A 13,923-nucleotide genomic window follows, 5' to 3' on the forward strand; every position below is an offset into this window, starting at 1 on the left:
ACTAAAACGGAGAGAATTTATTAATAAAATATCTTTTTTTGAACCCTCATTTTTTGTCTCGTGTCCTCAAATATGTTGTGTCCTTGGTGGGCGTAACAGTTATGCTGGAGTCAGTGTCGAAATATTCATGATCTAATAAGAATAATTTAGCTGATTTATGATCAGAAACTTGAAATGCGAATTTCCGTTAAAAATAGTTTTAACAACTGGAAACTATTCTGTTTTTTCTGAAGCAACCTAACACAATGTGGTAGTGGCCATTAATGGCAAAGAATAAAAACTTCATAACCTGCTCTTATTTAGCATGTTTCTTACTCTCTATTTGAAAATGGAAAAATAAATGTCCACTCTGTTGGGACCTTCATTGATTTCTGCCTCTGCGATCAAACTTTGAAAGCTGCTGAAAATCCTAATGAAAATATAATAAAACATTTATGTATTTTTTCATTCATTCACTGTGTCATTTTCTCATTGGATGTTCAACATTAGATCTCGGAGTTCAAATAATTTTGGTTTTACACAACTAGTAAAAACACAACTTTTTATGGGGCCCAGAGTATATTCTAATTCCAGGGCCCACTAGAAGTTAATCTTGCGACCCAAATCAGCAAAACCCAAATAACAAATGTTTTTTATTTTGGGTTTCAGCATTGTAAAACTAGCAGGATTTCCAGTTGGTTAACTAGCTAAGTAGTATGAGCATTTTTCAACTAGCTAGTATGATAGTTAGGAACTAGCTAGCTAGTTTGAGCATTGTTCAGCTTGCTAGCTTCCTAGCTAGTTAGGGACTAGCTAGCTAGTTTGACCATTGTTCAGCTAGCTAGTTTCCTAATTAGTTAGGAACTAGCTAGCTAGATGGAGCATTATTCAGCTAGCTAGTTTGCTAATTAGTTGACTAGCTAGCTAGTATGAGCATTGTTCAGCTAGCTAGTTTTCTATTTAGTTAACTAGCTAGTTTGAGCATTGTTCAGGTAGCTAATTTGCTAGTTAGTTAGGAACTAGCTAGCTAGTGTTAAAGAAAAATGATTATTTTTTAGACTTTATTACAGTTAATCTTATGGCATGTGTAAACACTCTCACTTGAACATATTTCTTAATTTTGAACAAGGCTGTGTTAATGATTTATAATACTTATGGGGTAAGTATTCAAGCACATGGAGGCCCCAGCCATTCCACAAGCTGTCTGTGTAGAGCTTATCTTGTGTTTTATGACTTTAGGAATTTCTAGATGCCGGACAGCTATTTCGCCTTTTCTTGTTAAAACAAAGAAGCAAATGTCCCCAGATGTTTTGCAGTAATTAAGGGGAGCCATAGCAGTGTAGAGATGGTGTTTGGTTGGAGGAACGGAGGGCCAGCCATTTTGTGTGAATGGATTAGATACAAGAGGAAAAGTTTCTAATAGAAGAAAAAAGATCAGATTTGCCCTATGCAACTTCATAGGTGTCTCTGTACTCTTTGCTTTCTTTCCTCCATATGTTCAGGTAATGGAATGTATGTCTCTGTTGGTTCTGCTGTTCTGGTGTAGGTTTGTGCATTGTCTTATTTCTAAAGTGTATGCATTGTCTTATATTGGATTATACTCTGTAATTATGTGACGTCTACACGCAATGTTGGTTTTATTACCAACGCAGCTCGGCCCGTGTGGACCTGGGGAAGGGGAAGATTCAGAAGCCAATCTTTTTCCAAAGATTAATATGATAATATTTTCTTTCCTTTTACAATTGGGGGCTGCGGAAGCTTTGTGCCGGTTCTGGAGTCTGGAGCGCGGCCTGTTTGGTCCTGATTATTGATCCGTTTCGGCCCGACGCTTAGGTGTGGTAAGACAGTATTTGATTATTTTTTTAGTTGTCTGAAGCGCTGTGGTGTCGTGGAACGGGGCTCTGATTTGCTGTGTGCGGCCTCACAGAATTCAGATGCTGCAGAGGTAGATAAAATCCCATTCTAAAAGTGTCAGTTGTTTAAGGAATTGAATAAAATACACATTACAGGGAACTGTGCTAGTTCTCAAACTAGAGAGCCTTTACGTTAAACTCTGGACTTAAGCTGGTTTTAAAAAAATGTTTATTCTTTTTACCCTGAGGAGCAATGCCTGGGCCTCTAAAAAAGAGTATTTTGGAAATTTGTGTATTGGTTGTGTTGGCTGTATCAGCCGGAGATTTCGACTCATCTCCAGTGGACTTATAATTATTTGGTTAATTGGATCAAGTTGTATTCACTCATGGAAAAGGGACTTAATGGCAGGTTTAATTGGAGCCGAGCTGTATCATGCTCGTGGAAAATAAAGGACTAATAGCAGGTTGGATCACCTGTTCTTTGGCACCCTTAAGCGGGTTTGCTTATAGTATAAAGGACTAAAAATAAATTATTTATTTATAATACGGGTTTCAATCGCTCTCCCCAGCTGAAAAAGAAAAAAACTTTTGTCACTGGGGCCGCGGATTGAGTGAGTCGATAAACTACTTTGAGGCTGATTTTCGCCTCGAGCTTGGACCCAGCTCTGAAAGAGTGGACTGAGAGTTGAAATGAGATAAAAGGGATTTGTAAAAATTGAAATTGTGACAATTAAAAGATGCGTCATACATTCTTTTAGCCGGCTCCTGACGTTTTCTTTTATTTTTTTTCTGTCTTTTTCTTGTCTGAACTACAACGTTGTCTGTGTTTCTGTGTTTTGTATGTTTCTTTGATGTTTGTGGCTGTGTGTCTGTTCTTCCCCCGTTATACTGTTAGCCTATGTCCCTCCACGCGCAGCTGTCTATTCGTTGTCTGTGTCGAAATTGTGCTTGGAGGATGTGCGAAGTTGATTTGTGTATCTAGATTGTGTCTGAAATTTTGTTAATTATTTTTGCTGGATGTTTATTACTAACTTCTGTTGTTAAAATGTGTTCTGTGGGACAGCGGGTATTGTTCTCCGTTTTGGTTGCAAGTTTGTTTCACACAGCGGGGGAGCTGATTGACCCCCCTTATTTGCAATTTTGGGAGTGCTTTCTGTTCTGTGCTATTTCAGCTCACGCTTTCAGGATTCTTGGATTTTGATGTGAATTGCTTTAGGACTGTGTTTTGTGTTGAAAAGAAAAGTACAAAATAAAGATTTACAGATGTTTTTACTTTCTCAGCGGCGGGTGAAAAGTGTGGCAATCAGTTCCAGGCTGAGCACTGGAATGATCCTATTTGATTTAGTTATAATTCTGTAACATTGGACAAATCACTTAAATTTCTAGGTTTCCTGACAGGATGGAACACCTCACTGATTGTAGAGAACAAAATGAGGAAAATATGGATGTTTTTCTGCGTAACAGTTGCTTTTTACACTGTTAATGTGGACATGTTGAAACTCTAATGAATGATTGTTTCTTGTAGGACGTATCTTCGTGTGCAGCCCATTTCGCATATTACATGACCACATGATACGGTTTTTGGGTTTTCACATACAGGGGGTATAGGTAGCCATTAGATAACAGTGGGCTATTCATGAAAATACGGTTGTGTGTATAATTTGGAGTTTTTAAAAAGGTTCACTCAATACTGAACAATATTAGAACTATTGGTTAATAATGTCTTTTTATTATTTTTTTCAACCTGGTGTTATAATATTTGTGTTTAAGACTTTTTACAGGATGATTTTGGTTTGAAATCTGGGTAACCATCCTGATCTTTCTTACAATGGGGGGTTGGATGAGTGCTGAGTGTGAATGAAGTGAATGTGTAGGTGATGGCCTTTGATGGGTTTTAGGATGCTCTATGTAAATATGACCTCAGTTTAGTGGTGTAGCTGTGTGATATTTTTTCTTATTTTAAACATATTTAGAGTAACTGGAAGGTTTTGTTTCATTTAAATATGTTTATAGTATGCTTTAAGGGACAATTTTAAGGTAATGACGATTCTTATTTTGGTTGTCACAATTGGTTTGCAGCTGAATCTTCTGCTTGTGCAGTGAAATTAATATGAAACGAGGAATTCAGCCTTGGCTTAAAGCAGAGAGATGTAGTTATTAGGAAAAATTGGTTTATCACTGTGATAACAACACTAACAAACTAACCTAAATTCTAACTAAATTAACTTGGTTTATATTTCATTAATTTGGGTGACTGATTTGGACATGTTTGAAATTTTAGCTATAATGGGGGTAAGTTCTTCCATTTTGTTTTTCCACCTACTAAATTGGTTTTTCTTTTGGAAAATAAGGAAAAACACAGGGGGAATAGTTATAAAGATTAAGGACATTACACGATGGGAAACTTTGAAATTTACATAAATCTCAGGTCTAGTTTGAATATAGATGAAAGATTTGGTTATTTTGTGGAAACATCTTATGGTATATTGTGGTTTTTCTAGCAATTATTAATGTTTATATAAAAATGACATAGATTTCAAATTGTTTTCAAAAATGGTACTTTTATTATATCACAGTGGAGAAGCGAAGTAGACCATATTCCTGGTAAATTTTTGGATATGGCTTAATGGTAAATTAGTTAATCAATTAATTTTTGAATTTTTTCGATTCAAACAATAGTGGAATTTATGGATTTCTTTAATGTTAGAAGTCATATGGCCTTCCTGCTTGTACTACAATCTGGTGTATGTGATATAGAAGCTTCTACTAAATTAGATTTGATCATCTCAAATTGAACGGTTTCAAATAACATCTATGCCATGTCTATTTACATTTAAAATTGTTGATAGATTTCTGAATCTCTGCTGACTTTGATTATATACAGTTGGGTGTAAATTGTTAATTTTGAGGAAAATTTTGGTTAAAACTGCTATGAAATTCAGATAAAATGTAAAGGATTTCTGAAATTTTGAAATAGGACTTTGTCTTGAAGCGTGGGACAATGATGAGGATGTTTGGTATTTAGTAGAACAATATGCAATTCATAATTATTTGACCAAGGGCAATTCCATCACAACTTTTATAAGTATCAGTACTTGGACATTCTAGAGTTTGTTCTAATTCTTTGAGTTTGTGAGGTTGTGATTTTAGAATTTGTAGTTGATATTTGGCACAAGCAGAGTGAATGTCATCGAGGTGTTGACGTTTATTGATTTTGAACAGTAAGTGTCATTATTTTCTTAATTCTGGCACATCCGATCGTGGACTATTTTAACAAATTTCTATCTATTCTTTTTGCAGTTCAGGATTTGGGGCAGTTGGCCGTTTGTGCTATAACAACAACAAATCTAGCGCCACACGGGAGGAGGCATCACAAGATAAATTTTATTTATAGTAGTGAAAGTAACAAAATGTGGCAAATATAAGTTTTGCTTTTTAATTACTTTGTATTATTTTTTCTCTGGCAGTTCTCCTTCCTTCTGACTTGATGGCAATCTTGGGGGAAGGGTCTTTTGAGCTCAGAGATCATGGGAAGATGTATTTGAAGGGATCTTCTTGATTACCGCATCAGGCCGCTGTTGTTGCTGAACAAAGACATGATGATGCTGAACTGTGCCCATCTCCTGCTGGACTGCTGTATGAAAGCCAAACGCTGTTGAGCGATTACGAAGGTCAGTGAAGGCGAACTGTTACCTGGCAACAGATGTCTCCTTTGACTGTTGCTTTTCATGCCTGGCTGAAAACAAAAGGGACTCAGGCGTTATCTGTGGGAGTCTTCTATGGCTGGAAATCAGCAGTGAGTCGGGGACCACAAAGATCATAGACAAACCCGGACAGGGGCTTCAGTAGATGACTGGTCTGCTGGTTTCTATGTCCTGCTCTGTCGACCACGAAAGGCTGACCAAAGTTCATCAAAGCGGGACTGTATCCAGATGTTTCTGCACTGCTGGAATGACTGCTTCTCTAGACACGTTCTGATTCAGCAGATACAGAATTGGGGCATGGCAAGTCGCTCAGCGGTGGTCCTGTTGTGTGTTCTCATGTTTGATCCTGGATTCTCACCTCTGATCATGTGACCTGGGCGCCAAGGCCCACTCCTGGGGTTCCCTTCAGTCTGCAGGTTGGAGACGAAATGGGTGCCAACACAACTTGGTAGTGGTGAATAAGTTCTTTTCTTTAAATTTTTGTAGTGTGTGATGCCATTGTTCTCTTCTTATTTTAGATATAGCACTGAGGCGCCCTGTTTTCTTCACGTCCTGCAGCCCTGCAGTGTAATTCTAGGTGTTGAGGACAACCCCATCTCCTGGGGTCAGAGGTTTTACGATGCAGTTAGGGGTTGGTGTGCACCAACTGTTACGACACTGCATTCCTCCATGATTCACTCTGTTTGTCTCACAAAATGCTAGTGTGTTTTTTTTCCTTTCCTGCCTGAAAAGAATGGGCAGGGACTAACGATTGCAATTACATTCTTTTTTAACTATAGCTGAATTGCATTGTGTGTTACGCTTCATCTACTAAGGAAGATGATCTAAATTTTATTTACATAGTACAGTGGCTATCATTCAGTGAAACTAAATCTAAATTTAAATGGAATTTGAAATTAAGGTGTTAAAGTGGATTGGGTGTCTATAGACTGACTTACTGAGCAAATGACACCAAGTTCTGTGTTGATTTCATAAATTTAATCAAACATTAAATTCTTTGCTTGAGGTGTGCAGATTGTAACAGCATCTGGGACACCGTGTTTGAATTGCATCCACCTGTGTTACATGAGGCTAAAGTTAGTGGTGATAGCGGATTTCATAACATTTGTTCTGTTATAGAAACAGGGGGACATGAATGGAATTGATCTGATAGGCAAATTTTTAGTTTGGATCTCTGCATTTACTTTTCGGAAAAAGCGGTTATTGAAGTTAAATCAAAATACATTAAATGTTTTACGGTGTATTACCAGCATTAAAGATGAGCTAACTATTTGGATATGAAATAAGTAAAATGTATAAATTGAATATACTAAACAAAATATTGACTATCAAATAATTTACATAAAATAGTGTTCTTAAACTAAGGAAGGTGATCATTGGATTGTTGTATCTCTATTCATATGTTTTAAAATAAGTTGTTTAACTAAGACATCCAGGAAGGTCTAAACTAAAGATTTACATCATTTAATAAATTTAGCTGTATTGAATCTCTCTCCAAAACTGAAAAGGCATTGATAATTGATAAACAATATAAAAAGGGTAATACATTATTCAATTAAATATTTTATAAATAGGTTTTCAAATGAATAAATGGATCAAAGGTAAAAATGGTTGAAATTTTTGGGATTTAAAATAAGATTGGAATAAAGTAGGTCATTTTTGATATTTAGTGACTCATGTAAAGCAGGCTGATCATTCTTTAAGGCTTTAAAAAATAGAAAATATGATAATTGAAATTAAATTGGTCTAAATTGGAAATTTACAAATTAACAGTTATGGAACTGCTTCTAAAATACAGTTAAGTTTTGGGTTTAACATGATAGGAAACTTTCATTTCTCATGTAGGCCTTATATAAAAAGAGGGTCAAAGGATTGATAAAATACAACTCCAAAGTAGCAGATTTATAATACAAAAGGAAGACAGTGAAGCTGTCATAAAGTGTAGGATCAATCATTAACCAATCAACAGGGTTCTCTCCATATGAGCTCCAGACAGGACGGATGTTTCCAGGACCTGCTACCCGCATTCCAGGATGGAAAGGTGAACTTGCACATTTATCTCATAAAGATTTCTTCAATGAGTTACAGGTCCTGGCAGCAGAATTTACAAAATACCAGACATCACAGGAACGTCCAGGCTCGGGATCAGTTCGGGGAATCGACTGGGTGCGCCTGATGGTCATCAAAAGAAAGTGGTCTGAACCTCGCTTCGCCAGACCATACCGAGTCGTGGAGAGTACATCTCAGCCTGTCCGTCTACAAGAGAGAAGGAGACACGTGGTTCCATTGGAGTCAGCTGAGGAGCCACAACGCACGCTGCAGGGCATACAGGAGAATCTACAGTCTCAACCTGCGGTCGAGGAGTGTCTGAGGGCCATCACAGCGCGGAGGAGGATCTGCATTTCCGGGCAGAAGTCTGCCAAAACCACTTCATTTTCCTGAATTACAAGGCTTAAAAGGCCCAGACAGGCACAATAATCCTGTTCCGGTGTCCTTCCATTGAGAAAAGGAGATTGCACCCTCTCCTTAAACTCACTGTTAAATTGGCATAATACTCCAATTTTCAGTGAGCAACGGACACTCAGGTGGAAAACCTGAGGTTTACAACCGAGGAGGAACACGTGAAGGATCCAGCTACAAGATCATCATTAACTTATCTTCTTTTTATTGCGTGTTTTCGTTTTTGCGAACTCTTCAAGAACATTCGTTTCTTTTTGCGCGTATTTTTGGATCGTTTCCTGACGAAGAATTCATATTCATTTTTGAAAGACTATCGAAGGAGCATAGAGACGAACTCTAACTTCTTATTATTGAATTGTGAAAAAAAAAAAAAAAAAAAAAAAAAACTATTTTGTAATTTTTATGTGTTTACGCTATTTTGTAATTTTTATGTGTTTAGGATGTATTTCTTGATGTTGTTATTGTTTTTTATTGACAAATTGTAGTTTTTGTGGTGAATATTGTCTTTTAAGTCTGCTGAGCATTTTTTAGTAATTTTGAGATATCTTACTTTTATTTTTTATTTCATATTCTGGGCTGATATTCCTATTGTGTGTTTGCTTCTCTTTCAGATAACTGAGTTTTATGATTTTTCATATTTGATAAGTGAAATGTATTTTTAGTTTAGTTTTTACTGGTTAAAATTTTGTGGTTCATCAGGTGAGTATTAAATTGTTGGACAGCGCAAGATACATTTGATAAGTTTAGATTATGGAGTTCAGCTTTAGACACACGACCTGGCAGGGGACCTAGGAGGTGCTGTTTAAAAAAGGGGACTGTTATAAAATTGGGCTAATGTTTTAGTTTTTTAGTATACTAAATAATTTTTTGGTTCCTCTATTAGAAGGCTTAATCATTTTATTTGTGAGGTCTGTATGTCTCAGACCTCCAAAACGGGGGATGTTAATGAAAAATGATTATTTTTTTGATTTATTACAGTTAATCTTTATGGCATGTGTAAAAATTATAATAACACTCTCACTTGACATATTTTTAATTTTGAAACAAGGCTGTGTTTATGATTTTAAACTACTAGGGGTAAGTATTCCAAAGCACAGGAGGGCCCCCCCGCATTCCATACAAGGCTGTCGGTGAGAGCTTATCTTGTGTTTATGACTTTAGGAATTCTAGATGCAAGGACTAAGCTTTCCGCCTTTTCTGGTTAAAACAAAGAAGCAAATGACCACCAGATGTTTCAAAGTAAATAAGGGGAAGCCCTAGCAGTGTCAGAGATTGGCGTTTGGTTGGAGGACCGTGGGCCAGCCCTTTTTGAATGGATTAGATAAGGGATAAAGCTTTCTAAAATTAGAAGAAAAAAGATCAGGATTTGCCCTTGCAACTCTCCAAAGGATGTCTTGTACTCTTTGCTTTCTTTCCTCCTATGTCAGGTAATGGAATGTATGTCTCTGTGTTCTGCAGTTTCTGGTGTAGGTTTGTGCATTGTCTTATTCTAAAGTGTTGCATTGTTTTTTTTTTATCTTGGATTAACTCTGTAATTCTGTGACGTCAACACGCAATGTTGGTTTTATTACATCGCAGCTCGCCGACGTGGACTATTTCGGGGAATGGGAAGAATCAGAAGCCAATCTTTTTCCAAAGTTAAACTATGTTAGAATATTTTTTCCGTTACATAGTTGAGCATTATTCAGCTAGCCACTTTTCTAGTTTAGATAGGAACTACAGTAGTAGCTAGCTGGAGCATGATCAGCTAGCTAGTTTGTAATTAGTTAGGAACTAGCTAGCTAGTTGAGGAATTGTTCAGCTAGCTTACATGTCCCTGTGACTGGTAAATAATAGATAAACATCTGGGTGAAAATGTTTTTAACATAGTGGGAACTTCACTACGTGTGGGATTTATTGTCACTCATCAACCTTCCTGGAAATGTTAATGGGATGGGCTGTTTGAAAACCTCAGATTCAGAAGTCCTGGTGTGGAACGTGGTTTGGATTGTTACCCAGCGGACTTTGGTTATTCAGTCCACTGTTTTTGTCTTCTTGGACTGCAAAAAAAACTTAAAGACCAGGAAAGAGATCAGAATTTTCATCTGGGAAAATGAGCAGAATTTTTTCCTGACTGATGGGTCAGTGTCTGAGACAAGAGTTCAAAGATCTTGGATGTTTACTTTCAAATCTGATGGAGTGAAAAAGGTGGATGTATTGGGGCCTTGTGTGCAGGAGATCTTGCAGTTTGTTGAGAAAATAAAGGGCTTGAATTAAAAATTTATAACCTCTTGATTAGCCAGACTTGGTGCTAAAATGTGCCTTTAGATTTGGAACATCTGCTGTAAAAGATCAAGATCCACAAGCCTGCAGGAAGTTTTCTCTGTAGGATTTCGGGGATCAACCTTTGATGGATGGATGGATGGATGGATTCCTTTAGGTCAGAGGTCTACAACCTTGTAAATCAAAAAAGCCATTTTGCTTATTGTCCAGCTAAATTAACTTGTTTAGAGCCGCATTATTACATGACCGTTAAATAAAAATACAACTTTTTTTTTTTTTTTTAATATCTGCTGTAAGATACTTTTTTTTTAGTTTTAGGTGTTATAAACAAGGGGGATTCTTCTTCAAAAGGAACCATGAATTTTTCTTCTATAAGATATTATTTGATGTGTTAAAAAGTAAAACAAAATAAAAGTAATAAAAAACAAAAATACAATTTCCAAGCTAATTGGCATGACAAATAGACATAAAAACATACTTTTAGCCATTTTTGTCATTCTATTGTGATAATAAGCTTCAATTTTTCCTTCAAAATCTACTAAAGCTTCTAATACTGGTATTTACTCTATGTTATAAATCATTAGCTGACTTATTTATAATTTTTTTAGCCAGGATTAATAGCCATGGTGGAGGGACCAGAGAACTTCTTGCAGCTCAGGAGCCACAGGTTGCAGACCCTGCTCTAGGTTGTCTGTAAATAGTTGGAAATTAAATATTAGCCACTTAATCATAAACATATTTTTTGTTAGGAAATTAAAACTGGTACATCTATAGATCTAAATCATTCTTTTAACGTACAATCCAGAAAATCTCAAGTCGTGTTAGAATTTGGCTCATTGTTCAATAAACTAGTATCTAAACTGAAAATCAAAGTGATCTTGGTTGGGGGACTCTAAAAACTGCTTTATTTTCCCCCCTGCCTTAGGCTGGCTCTCTGTGTAGCTGACAGTAAAAATCAAGTAAATATATAAACATTTTACCTTCAGCTGCCGAAACAGGAGGCTCTGAGGAAAAAAAGAGAAGCACAAAAATATATTTCATTAAGGTTGACATTTTATATAACAGGATCTCTGAAACTGGTCAGACATAGAGCGTAGGATGCGAGATGTGAAAATAAATGAACCCATTCAAATGTACCTTGAGTGGATTCAGCTACACTTACAAATAAAAGTCTCATTTAGAGTAAATTCATCTCATCCTAACTCAGCAGCCAAATTGAGCAGTGATTACTGATGACTGGACATGAGATGGCTAATGGGACTGAAATGAATGAGCCGCCATGAAAAGATATCATTTACAGTAATCTGCAGGTGGAGACTGCTTTTAAGTGATTGTTTTCAGTAAAAACAACTGCTAACAGCATATAAATTATTTAAAAAGAGAATTACCTTCTACTCCAGGTGGAGCTTCTTCTGATAAATGGAAGAAAACAAACAACAACAAGAAAAACAATTCAAGCTCTGTTATTAGATATGAGAAAATACTCGCTGCAAGACATGCACACTTTGCTCAGATTATATGACCCAAGGGGGTAAGTATAGAACAGAGTGAAAAAGCTTTGTTCACAGACAAAAAAAGAAGCCTTTTTTCACTTTCAGCCTCTATGACCGGGCGAACCAAATATGGATTAGTGGATCAATGGGACTAGGCAAACGGCTCGTAGCAGGAATTTGGTCACTCTGCACACTTTTATACCAAACATCTCTTGGGATGCATAAAGAAAGAAGCTTTGAACATTTATTGTTAGAAAAGGTAAACTAAAAAAAAAGGAGCTGTCTTTAACATGGTGGATATCTGAAGCCTACCAGAGTGAGACTGACTCAAAAGAACAGGCAGATTTAATTGGCAAAGATGTGTCAGAAAGTTCTTATTTTCCTCCCCCCCAAAATCAGTTGAAGGATTAGGATTAGGGCTGCAACTAATGATTATTTCGAATAACCTGTAGATACATTTTTGATTAAAGGACTATAAGCTGCGATTTTTCCCCCCATTTTTCGACCTTGCGGCTTATCTATGGACTTTTACAGCTAACGCCAGTAGGGCAATACCTAAATCTATGGATTTTAACATCCACAATGTTGACGTCACATTTGCTTCAACACACAAGTACAGTAGCCACGTGCAGGGGAATGCGGAGGTCCTCCGGAAGCAGACTTCTACCGCGAGTGGTACGAGACAGAATGACAGCGAGAAAGAAGGACATTCAACATAAAAAACCTGGCTTATAGTCCGGTGCGGCTTGTATATGTACAAATCATGCAATTTAGCTTCAGCGGCTTATATTAGGTGTGGCTACTAGTCAAAAATTACGGTAATCATTTAACAATCAGAGAGGCAAAGATTCTTTCAAAATTACTTTTTATGAAATCAAATCAAGGGAAACTCAAACTTTTCCACTTAAGGAGTTCTTGATGGAGCATTTTTTTGACACTTTTTTTTTTTATTTAAATGCAAAATATTAATTTTTTTTTACAATCTTGGTATAATTACTGCTTAAGTGGGTCACTCTGTCAGCTACAGGGACATTTTATATTCTCTTTACTCCAGCTCACGATTAATCGATTACTAAATTATTGACGATTATTTTTGATAATCGATTAATCACAATTAATCCGATTGTTTCACCCCTACTTAGGATTGTGATGCCAAAAAACTCATGTTAAGGTCCAGAGAAATTGTGAGATCAGCTTTAAAGTGCAAATTTCATGAATTCTGCAAGAAACTAGAAATTGGTCATCAGTTGGTCTGGAACAAAGATTTTAATAATTTCGTTAACCTGCAGAAATAATCTAGTTTTTGGTAATGCAATAAAAAATGTGTGCATCTTAAGGATTTTTATGCATCTAGTTAATTGCTTAAAAAAACTATCACAACATTTGCTGTTAGTGTAGCAATAAAGGGCTGAAATGATTTCAAAGGGGTTGACAGGTGAAGTTTTAGCATTCCAGATGAAACACCCTGCCTTCTTCATGTTCCTCACTGACAGCAGACATGCAACAAAGAGACTGCACACGTGAAGCCATGCACGAGCCTTCCCCTTCCTGCTGCTATGCGAGCTGACATAATAGGGCAGCCGCGTCTAAGAATGGAAGCTCCAAGTGACGAGTTCCTTTTTTTTTCCTTTTTAAAAAAAAGCATCAAAATACTCCAGAAGTCGTTACTTGCCTTCCTCCCTGAAAAGAAATTAGGAAAAGCTTTGAAACGATCAGAGAAAGTATGAGGTTTCTTTTATTGTTATAGGAATATGTTTTTACTCACACCACCTCCTCCACTACAACTTCTTCAACTTCTTCCTCTACAACTTCTTCTAAAACTTCCTCCACTGCTTCGTCAGACATTTTGGCTTACAGCTGCTTTAATCAAAGAGAAAAAAAAAACAAAGCAAAAAATGAGAACAGGCGGTGGTCTCAAACCATTTATCGTATTTTTCAGACATTTTAAGATTTCTCTGCATCTGATTAGTCACACCAAACTAATTTTTCAGATGCTTTATTGCAGCGATTGTTTACCTGATACCCTCTTTTTAATCAGAGGGAATCTTGTTTCAACAAGCCCTTGACAGATGTCTCTTCTCTTCTCCGCTTTCAAAAGCTTTTATCATTGTGCAAACAACAAAAAAAAAAAAACAAAAAAAGGGGAAAAAATCCTGGGGCATAGCTTGGTTC

At 36.6% G+C, this 13,923-nt stretch overlaps 1 protein-coding gene across 1 annotated transcript in view; it reads right to left on the reverse strand.

Moving 5' to 3' along the window:
- Positions 1-13,622, reverse strand: part of LOC119776264 (troponin T, cardiac muscle isoforms-like) — a 38,566-nt gene extending 24,944 nt beyond the window's left edge. The window contains exons 1-4 of the mRNA XM_038274578.1: positions 13,517-13,622; positions 13,424-13,431; positions 11,647-11,670; positions 11,239-11,262 (exon numbers count right to left, since the gene is read on the reverse strand). Of these exons, the coding sequence (XP_038130506.1) occupies positions 11,239-11,262; positions 11,647-11,670; positions 13,424-13,431; positions 13,517-13,596 (136 nt within the window). The 5' untranslated portion in view covers positions 13,597-13,622. The remainder of the gene's footprint in view (positions 1-11,238; positions 11,263-11,646; positions 11,671-13,423; positions 13,432-13,516) is intronic.
- Positions 13,623-13,923: the final 301 nt, after the last annotated feature.

This window comes from Cyprinodon tularosa, unplaced genomic scaffold (genome assembly GCF_016077235.1).
Source record: "Cyprinodon tularosa strain WSP-4 unplaced genomic scaffold, ASM1607723v1 ctg92, whole genome shotgun sequence".
In the NCBI taxonomy this organism is placed as follows: domain Eukaryota; kingdom Metazoa; phylum Chordata; class Actinopteri; order Cyprinodontiformes; family Cyprinodontidae; genus Cyprinodon; species Cyprinodon tularosa.